At 46.6% G+C, this 19,984-nt stretch overlaps 1 protein-coding gene across 14 annotated transcripts; it reads left to right on the top strand.

Annotated features, from left to right (window-relative positions):
• Positions 1 to 2,130: 2,130 nt before the first annotated feature.
• On the top strand, positions 2,131 to 18,736 carry TPD52L2 (TPD52 like 2). Of its 14 annotated transcripts, none has more exons than XM_042801145.1 (11): positions 2,138 to 2,246; positions 2,756 to 2,874; positions 3,983 to 4,131; positions 5,001 to 5,060; positions 6,657 to 6,716; positions 10,805 to 10,906; positions 11,880 to 11,918; positions 14,893 to 14,919; positions 15,300 to 15,356; positions 16,649 to 16,697; positions 16,913 to 18,736. In XM_042801145.1, exons 1-11 carry the CDS (start codon positions 2,228 to 2,230, stop codon positions 17,006 to 17,008), a joined length of 777 nt encoding a protein of 258 aa, XP_042657079.1. In that variant the 5' UTR covers positions 2,138 to 2,227; the 3' UTR covers positions 17,009 to 18,736. The 14 variants fall into 14 exon arrangements, with proteins under 14 accessions (XP_042657081.1, XP_042657087.1, XP_042657090.1 ...); XM_042801144.1 differs by having other exon boundaries at positions 2,143 to 2,246; positions 2,729 to 2,874; positions 15,315 to 15,356; XM_042801143.1 differs by having other exon boundaries at positions 2,143 to 2,246; positions 2,729 to 2,874.
• Positions 18,737 to 19,984: the final 1,248 nt, after the last annotated feature.

Here is a 19,984-nt window from a genome sequence, read left to right as displayed (position 1 = left end):
GAGAGCAGAGCCCAGCCAGCTCTGCAGCAGGCAGGGAAATCTAGGTCAGGGCTTGCTTTAAAAGGGGGCACGGAGCCCAGATCGCATTCGGCTTCCAAGCAAAGCCACGGAGCAGCGGCGCCTGCCCGAGCCCGGCGCGACCGGTGACCAGGAAACGTCCGTGCTCACCCGGAGCATCCCCACGGTGGGAGCTGCAGCGGCCAAGGACACCCACGGGTGATGCTTCCCGGCCGTTCACACAATTCCTCGCTTTGCTGGGAAACGGGCGTGAGTTGTAACTCGGGCTGGAAAATTAAGGTGCTGCCCGGGGACACGGCGCTTTCCAGAGACATGGAGAGACGTCCAGGTACAGGGAGATGCCACTCGCCTCCCAAACGAGACGTCCCCTCGCCCACCAAAGCCGGTCCCGGCCCTCCCCTCCGCCTCTGCACAACTGGAAGGGGATCAGTGAAGGGAACCGGCCCCAGGCCTGACATTTCAGCATTTGCCAGCAAATGGAAAAAAAAAAAAAATTAAAAAAAGCCCCATGCGAGTGAAAAGCCCAGTGGCAGCAAAAGGGGAACTCAGGGGAATGTGGAGGGTGCAGGGTTGCAGCTGCCGGGGCGAGCAAACGCCTCTGTAGACAGTGCAGACATTTTGCCCCCAAATTACTGCCCAGTGATTTAAAAAAAAAGCTATGATCCTCCAGAAAGAGGATTTTAAATTTTTTTTTTTTTTTTTTTTTTTTTTTTTTTTACCTCCCCAAATGCAAGATTGCTCTCCGCTTCCCAACACCCATCAAGGGCTTGGGATGGGGAATAATGAAGTTGGCAGCTTGGTGTATTTAATTAAAAGCCAGTGCTGGAAGGGAGAGTGAAATTAGCTGCTGGAGTGGTGGGTCTTTGGAGGGCAATCCTCCGCAGCCCCAGGAGGCACAGCCTGATCCCGGCCGTTCAGAGAGGCTGGACTTGGCAGTGGGGTTTCACGCCTGGCAGAGCTGGCAGAAGCCTCCACAGCTCCCTGCGAGCCGCAGCCACCTCTTGGGGCCAGATTTTCAGGAATCCGGGCTCCGGTGAGGCTGGAAAAATCCAGATTTTTCACATGGGCTCAGCATTCGGCCACTCCCTGGGTTTCCACTGAGCTCAGCTTCGAAATGAGACCAGCGCTGAGGCTCCCAACTTCACAATCACCCCCCCCCCCCCCCAAAAAAAAAACCCCAAATAAAAAGCTGAGCTGTTCAAAACCTCCCCGTCCTTTCCGGGACAAGCAGACACGCAGGTCAGATGGTGGTGACTTGCTGCACCCCAGAAAGGGCATTTCCAGGAGCACTGGCACACGCTAACTGGGAGCCCTCTGCTCGGGGGGCCGAGGCGCGCTGTTGGAAAGGGCTCTGAAAAATTTCATGCCCGTTCCCCCATTTGCGTTTGCTTCCCTTTTCGTCTCTCATCCCGAGAAACATGGAGAGGCCAAGGGGCTGAAAATAAAAGCGACTGGAAACGAGACTCTGAGCGGGGTTTTCGACGAGGCGGGCTGCAAAGCGGGTGGAAGCGGAGCAGCCCCGCGCTCCCCCCGTGCCCTGAGGCGAAACCCTCCCCTCCCGCTATCGCTTCCCCCTCGGTGCTGCCCCCGCCAGCTGCAGAAATCAAGAAAAAAAAAAAAAAAAAAAAATTAAAATGCTGATTTTTGAGGTCTATGGGGAAGCGGGCGATGGCCCCGTCCCTGAGGGCGGAGGGGATGGGGGTGGGGGGGGGTGGGCACCGCAACCGCCTTCGCATCGACGCGGGAGCCCCGAGCCCCGCCGAGGCCGAGAAGGGTGGCGGCGCGTCGGGGTTAATGACGTAACGGGGAGGGGAGAAATGGCGTCAGCGCCGGCCTCTGCGCTCCCACCCGGACCGGGCCCTGAGGGGCCGCGGAGCCCGCGCTGGTGCTGCCCCCTTCCCCCCGACCGCCCGCACGGCACCGTGTAAACGGCGGAGGAGGAGGAGCGCCCCCCCCAACTCACCTCACCCCCGCCCCGTGACGTCACCCCCCTCCGTGACGTCACCCACCCCGCCTTACCGCCTGTTTCCGGTGGGAAGGGGATTGGCGGAGGCACGTGGCGCCGTCGCCGCAGCGACGGTGACGCTCTCTCCCCGCGACGCCCTCCCCTCCCCCAACCCGGAAGCGGGATGTTGGGGCGGGCGCAGCGGTGATTGCGTCACAGGGGGGGGCGGCGGCGGCGGCGGCGGGACGGGCCCGGGGCGCCGCCATGGAGAGCGCGAGCCAGGGTAGGGGGAATGGAACGGGAACGGGAACGGGAACGGGAACCGGCCTCCGCCGCTCTGGTGGGAGGCCCCCCCCCCCCCCCCACACACACACACGCTGCCGTGAGGGGGGAGGCGGCCCCCGGGGACGAGGAGCGGGGGGCTGCGATTCCGGGGTGTCCCCCCCCCCCCCCCCCCCACCTCCCCGCCTCACTCTGGGGCTTATCTCCCCTCAGGGCTCGTTGCCACGCCCCCCCCCCCGGTATTCAGCAGCCGCTGCCTGCAGCTGGGCAGAAGAGCTATTTTCGACGAGCTTATTTTATTTTCCCCGCTGCTCTGTCGCTTCTGGTAGACGCCGGTGGAGGAAACTCCGCTGCAGGTTTCTCTTCCTCTTTCGGTGAAGCCCCTTTCTTCACCTTTTTTTCCCCCCCCCCGTCAGGTTTGCGTGACGCGCTTGGCTTGCCGGCTGCTGATTCTGTCTGCCCTCTGCTCCTTGTCTGTGACAGATATCAACCTTAACTCTCCCAACAAAGGTTTGCTGTCGGATGCCATGACGGATGTCCCGGTGGACGGCGCGGCTGCGGCCCGGCCCGCTGCGCCCGAAGGGTTGACTCTTGCTGAGGAAGAGGAGCTGAGGTCTGAGCTTGCCAAGGTAACGGGGCGCTCGGGTTTGGCAGCTGGGAACGCAGGTTGGCTCTGCTGGGAAAGGACAAACAGGAGCAGGACTTGCTTTTTGGTGGTTTTTGTTGTTTTGTGGTTTTTTTTTTTTTTTTTTTCCCCCCCTCAATTTTGCAGTGGTGTTACCTTTGGATCTCCCAGCTAATTGTTAAAACGCACAAAGCTGGCAGGTACTTCAAACGCTGCGGTGTATTGCGTACTCTTTCCCAGAACAACTTAATTTAGAGCTCGAAGGAAATAAGTGGCTTTTGATGCCATGAGATTAATCTAGGCTTTTAGCTCTAGTTGAAGCGAGAAAACACTTTAGGCAAGTCCTATGCAAAAGAAGCTTGTTTTTTCTTAGGAAGCTGAAACAATGGAGCACTTAAGTGCTTTCTTTTTCTACCTTTTTCCCTTAAATATTTATTACAGTTTATAGGCGGCTATTTAGATGCCTACATGCTTTTGAAGAGCTGAGAGTTTGTACTGTAATATCCTAAATTTTGGACACCTTTTGGGGTTTAAAGGTCAGTTTATTATTTCTGTCTGAAATGTAGCTGAAGATAATTGCAGCTGTTCTGTAGTCCCTTCTTTCATTTGAGAATCCTGGTTCTCTGACTTGCCAGTTTTAGCATGGGAAGCCTTTGCTGCTCTGGGTGGTCACGCAGATCTTGGTGGGCTGCAGCTAAAGTAGAAATGAACCCTGTCTGCCTGGAAACAAGAGTATTTGAAAATGTTGTAAGAAAGATCTCTGAGGGAAAACTCTTTGCTTTAATGGCATGAGAGAGAAAGAAGCATAAGATAGAAAACTTAGTGAATAAGGTTTGGCAACTGATTTTTATCTACTGTTGAAATTATAACACTAGGAAAGAGCTCTGTTCATCTTGGTGCCATTAAATTGCCACTGAACTCTGAGCCGTAGGCCTCCCATTCCAGCAACATTTGTGCTCAGTTGAATTGTTCTGCAGGCACCTGATATTCCTACCAATTCTTTATACTCATGTGAAAGAAACCTTGCTAGTTTTGAGGGAGGTAGAAAGTTGGCTTAACTTTCAAAATTTTACTAAACTGTGATTTATGACAAACCTCTCCCTCTCTCTAAGGTTGAAGAAGAAATTGGTACTCTCAGGCAAGTTCTGGCTGCTAAAGAGAGGCACTGTGGAGAGCTGAAGAGGAAGCTAGGTTTGACTCCCTTGGATGGGTTAAAGCAAAACCTCTCTAAGAGCTGGCACGATGTCCAAGTCTCCAACGCGTAAGTGTTGCTTGTGATGCACGTTTATTTAAATATGACTCTCTAGTAATTTATTTCCCAGCAACATATTCCAGGGATCTTCCAAGTGGCTTGAGGCTTTTGCTCTGGTGGATATATAGAGTAAAAGGCACTTAAAAAAGAAAAAATTTCATTGCTCTTATATGTCGGTGTCTTTATGTCAGTGTAAACAGAACTTTCATATCTGTGATCTGGATAAATTGTTGCTGCATGCTTTTTCCCATGACGTCAGAGATCTAGATGGCCACTTAGCAGTACAGTTTGCCCATTTCTGCCTGTTTTTTGAGCCATAGGCTCCTGCTGCCTTGTTCTGAACTTGGGCTCAAAGGGAAGTGCAAGAAGTTTCAAAGCTCTACTGCATAGTGCTAGTTCAAAAGCTATTTCCTGAGTCATATTGCTTGAATTAAAATGCTTGCACTTCCTAGGAAAAAATTCTATAATATTAGTGTGCATTATGCATAGTCATCTCTGCCTAGAGAACTGAAATTAGACTGACTGTTCTTGAACAGCTGTTAAGGGTATGGTCACTGCAGGGTCACACACACAGTGCCAGAGGGAGAGTCGAGGTAAGTTTGACCCTGAAGTTGTGCCTGGATGTAAGGGAGTGTTGGTGCCTGAAGGGATACCATTCAGTCTAAAACATCTCATTAACTGGAATTTGGAGTTACTGACAGTGCTACTGCAGAGCAGATGGTTGAGCTGTTCATCTCACTGTTTATTCTTTCCCTTTTCCTCATCTTCCCTCCTACATCCCTGCCCAATTTCTGTTATTCCTTTGTAACTGAATCTGTGTCCTTGTCTTCTGAAAAATGAATATTAAAGTTATATTCATTAACACTTTTTGTTTCTAGTTATGTGAAAACATCTGAGAAACTTGGAGAATGGAATGACAAAGTGACTCAGTCTGACTTGTGAGTGCCTCGGGCTCCTCAGCAACACCTCCTTGCTGCGTTCCCCAATTTGTGCTGCTACTTGTTCTCACAGGCATCAGGGGCTGATTGGGAGCTGGAGGCATGGGGAAGCAGGACTGTTATCAGCATGCCTCGCTTCCAGCTATAAGCATCCCTCAGTTGCAGAGGAGATGAATAAACATTAACTGCTATCATCTCTCTCATGGTCTTGCTATTGCAGAAATAAAATTCCGATCAGTTACCAGACCACATTTAAAAAAAAAAAAGCAGGGAGTGGAACACAACAACAACAAAAAAAAAACCAAACAAACCAACCCAACAACAAAAAAACAAACCCAAACCAAAACAAAAAAAAGACCAAACAAACCAAAAAATCAACCACAGTTTCCCTTTAGCTGGTCACTGGTAGGTTAGTCTTTTTTTACCGGATGTCTTATTAGTGAACCTCTACTATGAAACTATTTCTCCCCTTATCTTGAGATGTGGTGGGAATCAGTTTGATTATTGCCTTTCTGTATGGCCACTGGGAGGGAAGGTGCCTGAAGGCATTTACCTGTAGCTGGAAATAGGGGCTGTGCAAATGCAAATATGTGTAGTAGCTTTTGAAAGCCACCACGAGTGGCTCTTCTGCATTGAGGTATGTGAACCTTTTTGCTGATGTCAATACTAGAAAGCCATGAATTTTAGTGTTTGCTGTATATACATGTGGGTAACAAATTCAAACAAAGAACATCTGGCTACTTTTGTCTCTAGAATATATTCTTTAATTATATTAGACCTCAGTTCATACTAGACATGATTTTGATTCCTGCTGCATAGCTGAACGTAAGTGAGCCCTTGAATGTTTTCTGCACTGAAGATTCTCTTCCTTCTATGCCTTGTGTTGAAGGAGATGATTATTTAGCTAAGAGGAAGATGTGGATTGGGAGGATCTCCTTAGGAAAGATGGCATTGATCTAGCTGGGGAGAGTTACACTGGGTGACATGAAGTGCCTGTGGTATGTCACCTCCTCTGGGTGCTTCTGCCTGTTGTCTGAGCTGGTAGCAGACACTTCCTGCAGTACTTGGGTTTGTTCTGTACCTCCAGTGTTAATTTGCACAACCCCTAAGGTACTGTTTTGTATGTAGAGAAACATAATTTCTAAAGGTCAGTAAATGAAATTCAGTTTAACAGTTTGTCCAGGTCATGGTATATTGGTAAAATACAGCTTTGGGTGTGGCAGTCAGGTTTTTTGGCCTTGAGCTCAGTTCACTGCTCTGTGCTTTTAATACACAGCCACCACGCAGCATGTAGGAAGGGAGCAGAAGATGCAAAGTCTTTCAATACCTGACACCTTCTAAACTGCAGGCTTTGTTTCTTTGTGCTCAGTGTTTGAATGTGCTCAAATAAGAGAGAAACTGGGTCTTAGGTGTCTCCTGCCTCTCAGACAACAGCTCTTTTCCTTCTGGCGGTAACTGAGAAGGGGGGAAGCTATTGTCAGAGAAATGAAGCCTATGATACTGTAAGTGTAAAGAGACACTAATAACGTGGAAAGTATCAAAAGAAGCATCTGTCATGAATCTTGACACCGTATCTAACCTCCGTTGTGTTTGTAGATATCTTTCAGCCAGCAGCACACTGGAGGACTGGAATGAAAAATTAACTCAATCAGAAGCGTGAGTGTCTTAACCTTCAGCATTAACAAATGCTTTCTTGACAGTCTGCTGCCACTAACATTCTGTGCCCCTGCTCTCAGTCCTCTGCTTTGACTAGATCTATTTAAACATTTCTCTTTTCTAGCTTTCACTTTTTTAACCCAATAAAAGCTTCTTCTGGGAGAGGGAGCTTTTCCTCACGTCAGTATTTGAATGATTTCATTGTGGTCCAAGTGATACTCTTCAAATGCCTGCCTGCTCTCAGAGAACTGGCTGAAGCCACTGGGTAGCTGAGACCTGTGTGCCACATGTTACCTCTTCAGCTGACAAGCTGTGGAATAGTCAGACTGACCTCTTCTTGTTACCCTCAACTTGCACTGCACGGAGCAGGGGCTTTTCTTGCTGTGGTACCTGATGAGAACAAATAGAGCTGTAGTGTCCGGGGCAGCTGTTCTGTCATGTTGGGGACCCAAAAGGACTCGAACAGCTTAAACCTCCCAGCTGTTATACTCCAGCTGTTGGCCACGAAGGTCTCCTAACCATGTTTTTATTAAATGCCTGAAATTCAAATCTCATCTGGACTAAATTTTGGAAGCATATTATGGAAATTGGCCTTTGTCCTTCTCACTGCATCTTTCCCTCAGTGTACAGGGGAATCCTTTACAGTGGTGCAGTAGGAGCGGGTAGGCAGAGTTGTTGTTTTCTGAACTGATCTAAACCATGGTAAGGTAGGTCTTAGGTAAGCCAGCTTTTCTTGTTCTCTGCAGCGAGTATGAAATTCTGTCCTTTGAGCTGGCTTCTTATTGGCAGTGTGTGTGAATAGAAGGTTTTCTTCATGAGACAGATGAAAGATGAGCAGAGATAAAAAGTAGGAGTATCAGAAAAAACTTTCAAGTATGCAGGTCTACTTTCAACATTCTGTGTATGTTTTCTACATTAAAAAGATGTAAATTGGCACTATTTCACTTGCTAAATAGAATGACCTTGGTTTTTATGCTTGCTGACAGCGTGACAGACTCCAGCAGTGTTTAATCAGAGTTCCTCCCTGGGCGTGCCTGCTAGAATAGAAAACTTCTCGTTGTATCTGTTTCCTTGTACTCAATAAGTGCCAGAAATGTGGCGGAAACGTGCTTTTGTAGAGCACTTAAGGCCCGAACAGCTGTAGCACACTAGTTTTCCTGCTTGCTTTGGCACGAGACAAAGTGACAATTGATGCTAGCAAGGTAGATGCTGAGTAAAATGGAGAGGTGAAGGGGGGATTGAAAGGTAAGAGTCCAGCAACATTTCAGAAAACAAACAGAATTTCTCCGTTGTCTAAAGCTCAGTAAATGCGAAGAGTCAAATTCAAGAAATCCAAGGATGAGGTTTTATTCCTATGTTTTGGGGTTCTTATGTAAATGCATCCTCTTTCCTGTTTCAGAGCCTCTCTGCGTTATAACTAACAGGTATCCTGAATGAACTGCGAATGGGCCTAACCTGTAACCTTATGGTGATTTTGTTCACTGCTGAATTTCCTGGTCGTTGCCATTCCTGGCCACAACTCGCCCCCTGCAAGCAGTGCATAGACAGGACAGAAATGGGCCCAGTCTCTCCCGAGCTCCAGTTTCATTGTAACCAGGGTTCGAGATGACTTAGGTGGTTTGTGTACTTATCCAGACAGCACAAATGGTTATTACTTGATAAGAGGAAAGGAGAGGAGGATGGTATTAATGGATAAAGGAGAACCTGGGGGCACAGGCTTGGCTTGTCAGGGTTTATAGGAGAGCAGTGCAATGAAATGTATGAACACTACAGGGCAGAGATGACTTCTGCAGCTTGTGCTGCAGCCAATTGCTTGTTAGTAGAGCAAAGTATTAATCAGAGCTTGTATTTATTGCTCCCAGATTTAGATTATTCTATTGTGCTTTGTACTGGTGCTAAGGGAAGAAAGTGAGTGATTGTGAATGTAAAGCCATGGTGAACCTGGCTGTGTCTCTTGCAGGAGAGTAGCTGTGACTCCCAGGTCAGGGCTGAGCATAGTTAAGTTGCATTTAAGTCTTGTATAATCTGATCCCTGGTTGTCACAGGTGCAAAGTTCCACATGGGTGTGTGATGGCAGTTCTGGGTTGAAGAGCTTCTCATCTCCACTGCGCTTTCATGGCTCTGCCTCCTGGGTTGCAGCGACGGGGGTGTGTACGTGGGTGTGGGAGCTGTGGAGGCAGGACTAGACGAGCGATCTGATCTGGCTGTCGCTGTCTTTTTTTGTTCCTCCAAGTTTATATTTCAGCTGGATCGTTTCCTTGATCTAGATTACTGTGTCAGCACAAACAGTTGTGCTGGCATCATGAGGGAGCACACTCAGGCAGGAGGAGCAGCACGTGAGTGCTAGATCTTCAGTTATCAAGTGTGGAAAATACAGTTGGAAAACCTCTGGCCGTTATCTGCTGAAGCTAGACGTAATTCCTGGGTGTTTGCAGTTGTGTGCATGGCGTGATGGTGTCCTTGGGGCCTGTGAACTTTTCCTCTCATCGCTGCTCTGGTGCTCAGTGCTGATCTCTGAGAGTTGAGTGCCAGCAGACGTAGAGTCAGCACAACGTACTTTGGTGAGTAGGAGGACTTTGATGTTTCAGTTAGGTAGCTGTAAATCAAATCCCATAATAGGACTCAGCTGGGGAGGAGCCTGGCTGCTGAGGGCAGGGATTGAGATCCTCCTTTTTCAAAGCAGTTTGGCCCTAGGGTTCAAACACAGCTATTGTGATGATAGGCATGTGTAAAGAGCAAGCAGCGTTGATGTTGACTGGTTCACTCCTGAATTGTCCTGAGATGACAGCTACTTGCAGAAGATTGTGCTGTGGTGAAACACTGTGAGGCCTTGCTGCTGGGGCACACTCAGGTGGTTCTGGAGTCAGAGTTCAAAGGAATTGGTCTGAAAAGCATGTAGGTTATAGGAATTTAGGAGCAGGAAGAGGGAAGGTCAATCTGATGCGATTTTGCGCTGTTCTGCGTAAATCTCATGAACATTCTTGGTTCAGAATTATTTGACTGTGGCGTAACAAAAAAACAAACCAACCCACCCAAACCAAACCAACATGTTATAGTTCAGGTGCTGTGGTGCTGTAACCTGCATTTCTTTCTGGAGAGAATGAGATGTCAGCCAGCCATTATCATGGTGCTTCCAGCCATGGAAGCTGAGGCATAAGAGAGGTCAGGCTGTTTGTAGTGCCCTTCTCCTAAATATCCTAGTCAGGGAAAAAATTAATCTTAAGCAGAAATATGTGGAGTAAGAAGACTTGGCTTAAATTGTTGAACTTGTTTTCCAACCTGAGTCTTTTTTATAATTTGAAGAAAGCCATACATCTAGATGTTAATCACCAGCTGTGGAACAGCTTAGAGAGGAAGCTGGAATGGAATGGAAATGGCTCAAAGAATCTGTTCCTGAGATTAGTCTCATCTGAAGGAAACAAAGGTTCTCAAGTGTCTGTCTTCTCCAGCTCTGGTATAAACTCAAATGTAATCAGCTGACAAATACAAGCTGTCAGGCTTCTTATGTATTGTGGTTAATGGTAACTGATAGGAAACTTCTCTACCAATTTATTTCTAAACTGCAAGTTGTAGAGATAATGCTGATCATTCCTTTTCTATATAGTGATGTTAATCTTGCTTCTTTCTTCCATAACCTAACACTACAACAAATGCTATAACTTCAAGGCTGCAAGGATATTATAGAATAAGTTCTTAGACTTATTTTCTCAGGGAAACCAAAAGATAGTTGTGGAGCAAATAAGATACAATGCTATGATATTAGAGTTTCCACATGGAAAATTGGGGTGTGGGTTTTTTTTTTTTTTTTCCAAATGTTTGTCAGATTTAAGAGCACATGATCAAAATGGTATAAAGTCAGTGTATGGAAAAGTTAATCCTACACTTGCTGCTTTTTTAAAACTTCAAGTCTTTGAAAATATGCAAGATTGGAAAGGGCCCTTTCAGTGAAGTTAGTGCAGCTCACTAACCTAGCTTCTTTCCTTTAATATGGGTTCCTTTTTCAAAAGGGAAGGGATGGGGGGGGGAAGATGCTTCTTGCTTTCAGATATTACCCATTTGTTCAGTTTACGATGTTTCTTTCTATTTAGTTATAAGAAGACCCAAGAAACCCTTTCCCAGGCAGGACAGAAGACTTCAGCAGCCCTTTCCAATGTAGGTTCTGTTATCAGCAGGAAGCTTGGTGACATGAGGTAAGATTTCTGTTTTGCACTCTGGTGCTTTGATGTCGGTTTCAAACAGTAATGAGGCTTTAGACAATAACTAGGCTTTTTTCCATTTTTCTACTTAGTTGGCAGCACATTGCTGTTGATGGACTACATTCTTCTGTGTGGCCCTGTGCATCATAGCTTAGGACAGAGTAAATGCTTATTAAAGAGTTGTTGATGGGATAAACCCTGTTCTAAGGCATTTAAATTTGACTTGGTTTAGGAGAACTGACAGAACGTTTTTAGCAGCCTTTCCCCTTTTACTGTCATAGGGTTTCCCTGCAGCTTTTACGTCAGATGTAAGAAACTAGTTTTAAGGTTTACCTTTTGTATTCATTACTGGATTATGAAGGTGTGTTTCCTCAGTGTTCCTGCTTATGATTAGAAAGGGGTCATTGCTCTGGTGCTCTGCTCTGCTTTAAAATGGGGTAAAGTCTAGATGCTGCATTATGTGCAGTTTCAAGCCCTGTGTGCCTCTCTGTGGGGAAGGGCAGCATGCCTTCCGGACACAGTTATGTTATGTTGATGGAAAGATATGAATTGATTTAGAAGATCATGACAACATAAAAAATTTCTTCTTGTGGTTGGTGGTTATTTAGATTCCTTAAGCAGATGACCGCTGAAGTAACTGCAAATGTAAACCTCTCTGAACTGGCAAGTGGAGGGCTGGTTCCCTTGGTTGTTGGCTGAGGTTCTTGCTCTGAGTTTCTCAGCTGTACAAAGTTCAAGGTTAGAATTGGTCATTTACCTGACCTTCAGAAATTTAAAATAAAGATTGCTTTCCTATTAATGGTGACATCCATGTTATTCATGCAGAATACCTTGAGCATGTTTTTCTTGGAATTGAGAGATAATTCTGAATATGCAACTTTTCTAGGCTACTAAGGAAGTATAAGAGTTTGTGTTTAACATGATGTACCAGACCTTGGATTGAATGGGTAGCTGTCATTCTTTGTAGGGAATTTCCTATTCCACTGTGGCTGGGAATATCGGAGTGGTAAGAACTTGTTGGCCTCTGATCACATAGTATTGATTTACTCTAGTTCTGTCCTCAGTGAGTTATTTACTGTGTTCCTGGAGGGTCGTTTTTGGTGTTTTCAGTAGCTCACTTCTCTGAATTTGGCAGAGGACTAGCTGGCTTCCTACCCTTCCCAGTATTCAAGTTTTAACTTTTCTTTCTTGGAAACTACCTAGTCTGCTGCAAGAAGAGATTTACATGTAATCACACTAGATTACAGAAACTGGCGCAAGATGTGGCGGTAACATGTTTTGCTAAACTGATAAGTAAATTTGAAGTAAAACTTCTGCAGTCTCATCAGGCTGCTGGGGCAAAGGGGTGGGAACTGTCGTTTTTGGACCAAACAGGGAACTCCTGAACCAGCGTTGCCACCAGAAGAAGCCGTTTTGACAGGCTTGGTCCTGCCTGCTGTCTTTCGGTTGGGAGAAGTCCCGTTCACTAGGCAGCTGCAGAAATGTCTGTGCCATCGCAGGAGCAGATGGAGGAGGGGATGCAAGGCCGAGTGAAGAGTGTGCCCGTTACTCCTGGTGACAGAGCTGGCCTGACACAGTCACAGCGAAAACCGGCTGTGTGGTCAGCTGGCCTAGAAACAAGTCAGACCTTTGCAGCAATGATATTGCTCAGCATTAGTCACCAATTTAAACATCTGCATTCCTTTTTATGGCTAATACCCTTGGGTGATGTATTGGGAAAGGCGGCTTATCACTTGGGAATCGCTGCCAGAGTTATTTCAGCAGGCTTTGCTTTGTCTATGTGGCCCTCTGGGGAAACACAGTAATGACTTTTAAGACTTTCAGTTTTTCTGTGCGTACATGAACAGACTTCTGTCTCCTGTGCTGCATTCAAGCCTTGATATTTCTGGTTCTGAATAAGGTTTAACTCTGAGCAGAAGTTTCTGCAGGAACTGTCCCACTTTCTACCCTTGCCAGGTGAAACTGTGACTGGTGCTCTCATCCGCGATCAGAGCTGATGAGGAGTGAAATCTGTTGTAGTGTTGTGATCACGTCTCTGAACAAGTGGGGGTGATCTCTGTCCCCAGAAAATCTCTGTTACAGGCCTTGCAGCCTTATGCTGCAACCTCCGTTACTGTACTTTATTTTTTCTTCTTAGGCTACAAATTCACTTGTAAAGCAGGTTTATTTTCCATCACTGGAAGTGTTGAGATAACAGAAGGGATTTCCTTGTTTAGTCAGCCTTCACCAGTTGATAAATACAAGGAAGGCGTGATGAATGGGACAAACGCCTCCGAAACATGGAGGGCGTAGTCATAATTCTGTTAAAAATGCTTGGACCAAAATGCTATAAAATACAAGTAATGTGTCCCTGGGTTAATTCTTTAGGGTTGCTCTATTCTGATCAAAATAATTGTGTTATAGCTGCAGATTGTAAGGAGACATTGTGAAGTTAATGCGGTAACTGTGCGCTAACTGGGTGAATGCTGTTGCTCTCTTAGCTTGCTTTGGGGGGAGAGAATGTAGCTTTAAATTAGTGTGTGGGATCTTTTCAAATCTTGGCCAATTCAGCTTTTTCTGTTATCTCCATTTACAGTTAGAAAGTAAATTGGCTTTTAGACGCTCTGTTCGTGCGTTTTACTGACCCCAGTAAACTGCAAAATTCAAAGTGTTTTCTTTTTATTGATAACAGCTTGCCTTGTGGTTTTGTGTTCCCCAATACACTTCACATGGTCTGATGAAGTTGCCTGCTGTATATAATACTACAAGCAAATTGATTCTGAAATGTTAGCCTGAGCCCCAAAGGTGCCTGCGAATTCCTGAATTTATGTAAACTTTAAATCCTTCTGAAAGGAGGAAAAGGGCTACCGCTACATCCAGGCCAAGATACTGAACGAACGAACCAGTGCTTGTGGTATTGCATACAGAGTAGCATGGTGCATGGACATGTTATCTGTGTTCTCCTTTCAGCAAGAGTAAGTAGAAAGTTAATTTATTTCACATGCAAAGACAGCATTTCCAGGAGTCTGTCCTGCCAAAGAGCTGACTTGGGTGCATGGGGAAATGAAACCACAAAGCCTAACGTCTTTGCTCTGGCCGTAAGGAAAAGCCCTTGTACTCCTTGCCAGGTACTTCAGATCCATCTTGCCATGACTCCTGCCTGCTGCAGAGACAAAAATTATATTTTAAGTGGAATAAAACACTGCTTCCAGTAGGAGAAGCTCCTTTAGAGGCCCCTGGTAATCTTACTAGTAGAAGTAGGAAACCTTGTTCTGTTATTTCAGACTACTGAGATGCTCCTGCATTGGAAAAATCACACTTGGAAATCTGGTAACCTAGTGGGGGATAGTTCCCCTTGAAACCTAAAAATGGACAACCAGGTTATGGGGTAAACATGATACTTTTTATCCAGATACTCTTATCTTTATTATGCTGAGATGTGTTTGTTCTCTGAGCTGTAACTGTGAGATCTGCAGGCTTGGCAAGATAACGTGCAGGTATCCATTGCAGGTTCCTGTTACAGAAGTTCTCAACCAGAAGTCCTAGCAATGCTGTCTTTGTATGAGAGCTTGTGGGGGGAAATGGGGGAAGGAGATATCTTTACCAAATTAACTAGTGCTTGGTAAACCCCTCAGTTTAGGAAAACAGTCTCTAAAAATAAAAAATATCACATGAAAGCAATGGATGAGGTAGGTAAAATGTTTTGGTGTGCTGTTGCTGCACACCTATTGCTTTTCCCCCTGGCTTGGAGTTGCTGTAGGTGCTGTTACTGTTCTCTGAAAATGTCTTAGCTTGGTTTGAGTTAATGAAAAGTAACTGGTTTTTGCTTGCTTCTGTAATTTATTGTGAGAGGCTTCATCCTGGGTAGTTGATTTTTGCTGTCCCGTGCTCCTATGACCATGTCCCTGCTTAGCTGCCCTGCCCTGCATTCAGTGTTCAGATCTGCACGAGTGTCTGACTGTTGCTTCCTTTTTCTCTCTCCTGCCTGTGGCTTCTCCCAGGGCTCATCCTTTCTCGCACTCCTTTAGGTAAGACACTCTTCAAGGCTGCTAAAAGAGCATTTGTTTCTATGCCAGGACCTTGCAGAGGTTCAAGGGGCAGCTGATTATTTCAGCCTTCCCTACCCTTTTGACACAGATTGAGAAACGTACTGCAAACCAATGCCCTGTGGTTGGTTTCTGTATCACAGTTGCAGTTTGCAGTTATATACTCGTGCCTACTGTCCTATGCCTGGAAAACTAAGTTCTGGGCTGCAGCTGTTAAATAAGGGAAGAGGGGGCTGGCTCTTACCACTTTGGTTGTCCACAGCAGCATGTGTGTGGACAGTAAGCGTTTAAGAACCAGGGGAATACTGCTTTTGCACGGTGTCAGTATAAAATTGTCATTTAACTTTTTCCTCCTTACTCTGAATGCTTCCGAGTAGCAGTTACTCCATCCGCCACTCAATAAGCATGCCAGCAATGAGGTAACGTAGCAAATACCCGTGTCTCCTGAGTGGGGTTGGTTAGTGGGTTTCTTTGTTCGGATTTGTGCAACTGGTACCCTTCTTAAGCAGAGCCCACTCGGAGTGTGGGGGAACCACAGTTTGAGTAATTCAGGATGATTATTTTTTTTACCCGATCTCTTTTTATGGTAACTAGCAACACCTGTGGTGTTCTTGGACCAAGAGCAATGTCACAACTGCACCAAAGTCTTAATAGAAATTCGCAGCTCCCAGGGGTCCCTGAAGGGCAGGGATTGCAGCCCTCCTCTCACAACGTTATGGCATGACCGGTGCTAATACCGAGATGAATCCTAACTTGAACCCTCCGTCTCCAGCCTGGAAGCTCAGCACCCTTCTCAGCGTGCCCTTAGGTGGTGATCTCCTTGCAGGAGAAACGGCTGCTAGGGCTGGAGGAGGCCCACAGAAACCTTCTCTTTGCTCATCCTCCTTCCAGATGGACAGAGGTTATTTTATGGGTGCAAATATAAAGTGATTCTTTGGAACAAAAATAACTGAGATGAAGCTGGTTATCTCCTGGCTCCCAGTGCACCCGCAGCAGAGCCCGGGGGGAGCAGCTCTGTATGAGTAATTGCCTGGTCTGAATGCTCGGTGCAGAGCACTCCCCTGGAATCATTTTCAAGCGAAGAAGCTTGTGAGGTTGTCAAACAATTGACCTGGTTTTCTTTGCTAGAAATACAAAATCCTTTGATTAATTTATTACACTGTGGTTTTTATGAGCATTTTTTTAATGATCACTCCTGTAGTAATAAAACTGCCCATAGGTACAGGCACAGTGCCCTTCCCCTTCCTGCCCCCGGGATGTAAGATGGGAAATTGAAGCCTTTGTTTTAAACCCTTTTCAGCTTTTCCATTATTTAAAACAGCATGCTTTTAGTTGGAAGCTTTGTAAAACTAAGAGCTAGTTTCTTCTCTACCTATTGTGCCTTGGTTCCCTACTGAACTAGGACTTGTTTCCTGCAAGATTTTAGTTTGAGCAGCTGAGTGGATGGCACGTGGTAGAAATGTTTTCCTTCAGAGTTTTTATGTGGTGTTCTTGTCTGGTGTGCCCGTGAGATTGGTGCCAAAGGGGCTGTGAGAGGAGCTGGACGTGTTCTGGGTGCTGCTGTCACTGCATGAGAATGGCCCAGTCATGCTGTGCAATTTGATTCAGTTAAGAACTAAGTAATCTTGATTTGTCCTTTGTTATTTTTGTTTGGTTTTTTTTGTTTTTTTTTTTTTTTTTTTCTGCCCCCCCCCCCCCTCCTTTCTTCAAGGAATTCTGCAACCTTCAAGTCATTTGAAGATAGAGTTGGGACCATAAAGGTAACAGTCTGTTTTGTCTTCTAAACACATAGTGTGAAGCCTTACGCAGAAACTTTAATTTCTGCAATGTTTTTCTTGTAGACTAGTATTCAGGCAAATGGCCTCTCAGATATGTGAAGCCTTTGCTGCAGTAGGGTCCCCCTTGACAAGGGGGAACTGACTTGGTGTTCTCGGTGCTGGTTTCTTGTTATCCTAACTCTCTTCTCTCCTTCCAGTCCAGAGTGGTGGGCAGCAGGGAAAATAGCACTGACGGCCTCCACTCCCCCTCGGGAGCTGGAGACAAGCCTCCACAAGACAACGCTCCTTTCTAGACCGGTGATGTGGCTTTGCACGGCTGTGCGCGACCGTAAGAGCGAGCCCCCTCCCTCCCAAACCTTCACCACAGCAACAACACGCGAATCCAAGAAGGGGCCGAGAGCCAACCTGGAGAGATCCATCATTCATTCATAGACACTGCTGCTGGATCCAAGTCAAATAAAGAGAATGCAAAGTTTTGTACACAAATAATATTTTACACTAAAGTTTGTAGATTAAATGTATCACTGCTGTCCTTTTGGGAGAGCATGTAAGATGGAGTTTCCTTAAAGTAGCTCAGAAATGCCACTGGTATAGATAAAAACAGCTTTCCCTTGTTTGACATAACTTGGAACAGATACATCGCCCAGAGCAGCGTGAGGAGGGCAGTTATTGGAGAAGCCAAGTGCATGGGCATCTTAGCTTCAGCTTCTGGCTCTGTTCTCTGCTCGGGGCACGCCGTGCAGCTACTCAGTGAGCTCCCAGGCTTCTCCCATTACTGTTTTCTCTGGCTCTCATTGGAGTAGTCTGGTAAATGGGGTAAACAGTTGTTTTTTTTTTTTTTTCTGGGCTCCCAAAAGGGAAACTTCACTTAGCAGCTGCCTCGTTGTTACACTAATGCTCTAGCTTTAACAAAACTAAAAATCTTTATTTTTAAATGCAATGAACTTTAAAGAAATAAAGCTTAAAAAAAAAAAAAAAAAAGCTTCGACATCATAATAGGGAAATGCTCCCTTGGACTCTGAAACTGAATTGCAAGCCTTACATCGCCTTATGCTTTACCTGTTTATGACTTTTTTTTTTTTTTTTTCTATAGAGAAGACTGTAAGGGTGATAAAGCTGGATGTTGAGCACTGGAGTTTCGCGTCATACAGTAGTAGCAGCATGCTTATAAGCCAGTTCTTGTGTTAAATTCAGTGGTGCACTCTGTTTCCTGAGTGGATGAAACTTGCTTCTCCCTTCTCCGTTTATGCCTTCGTTCTTGGAGGAAGAATTTCTGAAGGCTGCTGGCACCAGGGCCAGGTTAAAAAGGCCAAAGCTGTCTCTAGCAATACAGACACTGTGGTGGAGGGCCTCTGCGCACTGAGGGCTCCTCCATCTGGTGCATCTGGCTGACTGGATGGGTTTTTTCAGTTGAAAGCCCCAGCTCTAACCTTGGTTTACAAAAACTGGCAGTCACAGAGCTCAGCCAGTTCCCCCAGGGGCTGGATGTTTTGCTCTTTTGATGTCCAACTTCATTGCTCAGGAGCTGAAAAATTCTGAGTTTTCTTCTAGAGGCCTGATCTTATTCTAGGCAAGGTGCCTCTGCATAGAAGTACCTAGAGTGAGCAAATCTGTGCCTTAGAGGCGAAGTGGGACTTACTCAGGTCTTTAGACTTGCTTATGTACATATCTGGGTAGTTTTAGTGGTTTATCACCCTGGAGGGCCTGAACTGTCTCTGACCCTTCTTTAGAGAAGCAAGTTTTGACACTTACCTGCTGATTTATCTCCGTTTCCCTCACCCCTGCTCCCCTCCCTCTGCAGACCCGGGGACACAGGATGAAATGGTAGAAGGCAGATGTACTAGGCACTACGTGGAGCGTGGAGTGTCATTGACTGGTGCTCCTTGTTTGACTGAAACTGGCCTCCCTGCGAGGAACAGCGCCAGTGGAACGGGGACTGCTGGAGCTTGGGTATTGAACTGTTTCTCTATACAGATAAATAGTGAGGAGACTCGTCAATAAAGCATTCCTTTGGGAGAAAATGGGGTGAATGTTCTTGTCTCGTTCTATCTAACAGTGCTGAAGTCTGCCTGTAGGTGCGTGTCATGAACGTGTCAGGCAAATACCAACTGCCTGCAGCAGCTTGAGGCGGAACTGAGAGATTCTATTCTGTCCCTCTGGCTTGTTTGCACTGGATGCTTTCTCGTGAAGGGATGTACTAATATTTGCAGCCTGATGTTTCCTTTTCAAGATGCCAACCACTGGCTGGTTCCTGAGACAGACCTCAGTCCCGAGCCCACGTTCATCCTCCGGGTACCGTCAGGCTGCTCCCTTCACCGCCGGTGCCGACGTGCCTCCAGCTTCCTCACGCCGCTCGCCTGAGCTCGGAGCGTGGGACCCCAGCGGTAACCTTGGCGGGGTGGGGGGGGGCTGAGGCTGGAGAAACCAACGTGGAAAAGCAGCAGCTGTGGTGCTGGCTCAGATTTACAGCGCGATACCTCAGGGAATCGGCTTCTTGGAAGCTCTGGCAGTCGCTACCGATTTGAACAGCAGGGTGCAGGGGGAGCAGTGGGTGTATGACGAGTAGGGAGCTGCTCTTAAATTTAAAAGGGCAGCAGTGAGCAGGCAAATAGGTTGTGAGAGAGGCCAGCAGAGCTCTGTAGCCGCTTGGCGTGCTGCGTTTGCAGAGAGAGGGTGCCTGGCTAGGTTTGAAATGGCTGGTGGTGAGGGATTGGTTTTGGTTTTGTGAGGTTTTGGGGTTTTGTTTATTTGTTTGAAGACTGGGGTGGTTTTTTGGGGGGGTTTGTATGTTCGTTTTATTTTTATTTTTTTTTTTTTTCCTCCTACTTCCATAGATAAAACTACATCTCTGTAACTGGGTCTAAGAGCAAAGGGGTTACACTACCCAACCTCACAGGAGAGATGCTGCAGGAAGTGCTGGGGCTGCGAGCTCCCCTGTGAGAGCCCCAGGGGCGGGGATGCTTTTCCACCCCCCCAGTCCCTTCCAGCGAGGGATCTCGGGTGTTTTGAAGGAAAGTTAATTAAGCCTTCCCTTTGTGGTTACAGGCTTGACAGTGTTTTTGTCACTTCCCGGTTTCTGAGTGTGTTCCTGGCAGCTCTCGTGGGCGCGAAGCCCCGGTTTCCTTCGGGGCTGGGCTGTGGACTGCAGCGTCCTGTGCAAAGGACAAGGAGGGATGCGACTTCCTTCCCTGCAAAAACTGGGGACCAGGAGCATACGAAGCCCTGGCAGCCTCGTGAGTACCCGCCTGCTCTGTTGTAACCAGGAGAAG

Source organism: Tyto alba, unplaced genomic scaffold, assembly GCF_018691265.1.
Source record: "Tyto alba isolate M040663 unplaced genomic scaffold, T.alba_DEE_v4.0 Super-Scaffold_33, whole genome shotgun sequence".
NCBI lineage: Eukaryota > Metazoa > Chordata > Aves > Strigiformes > Tytonidae > Tyto > Tyto alba.
Note: the sequence above shows the minus strand (reverse complement) of the source record. Positions and strands in the feature narration are given on the sequence as shown.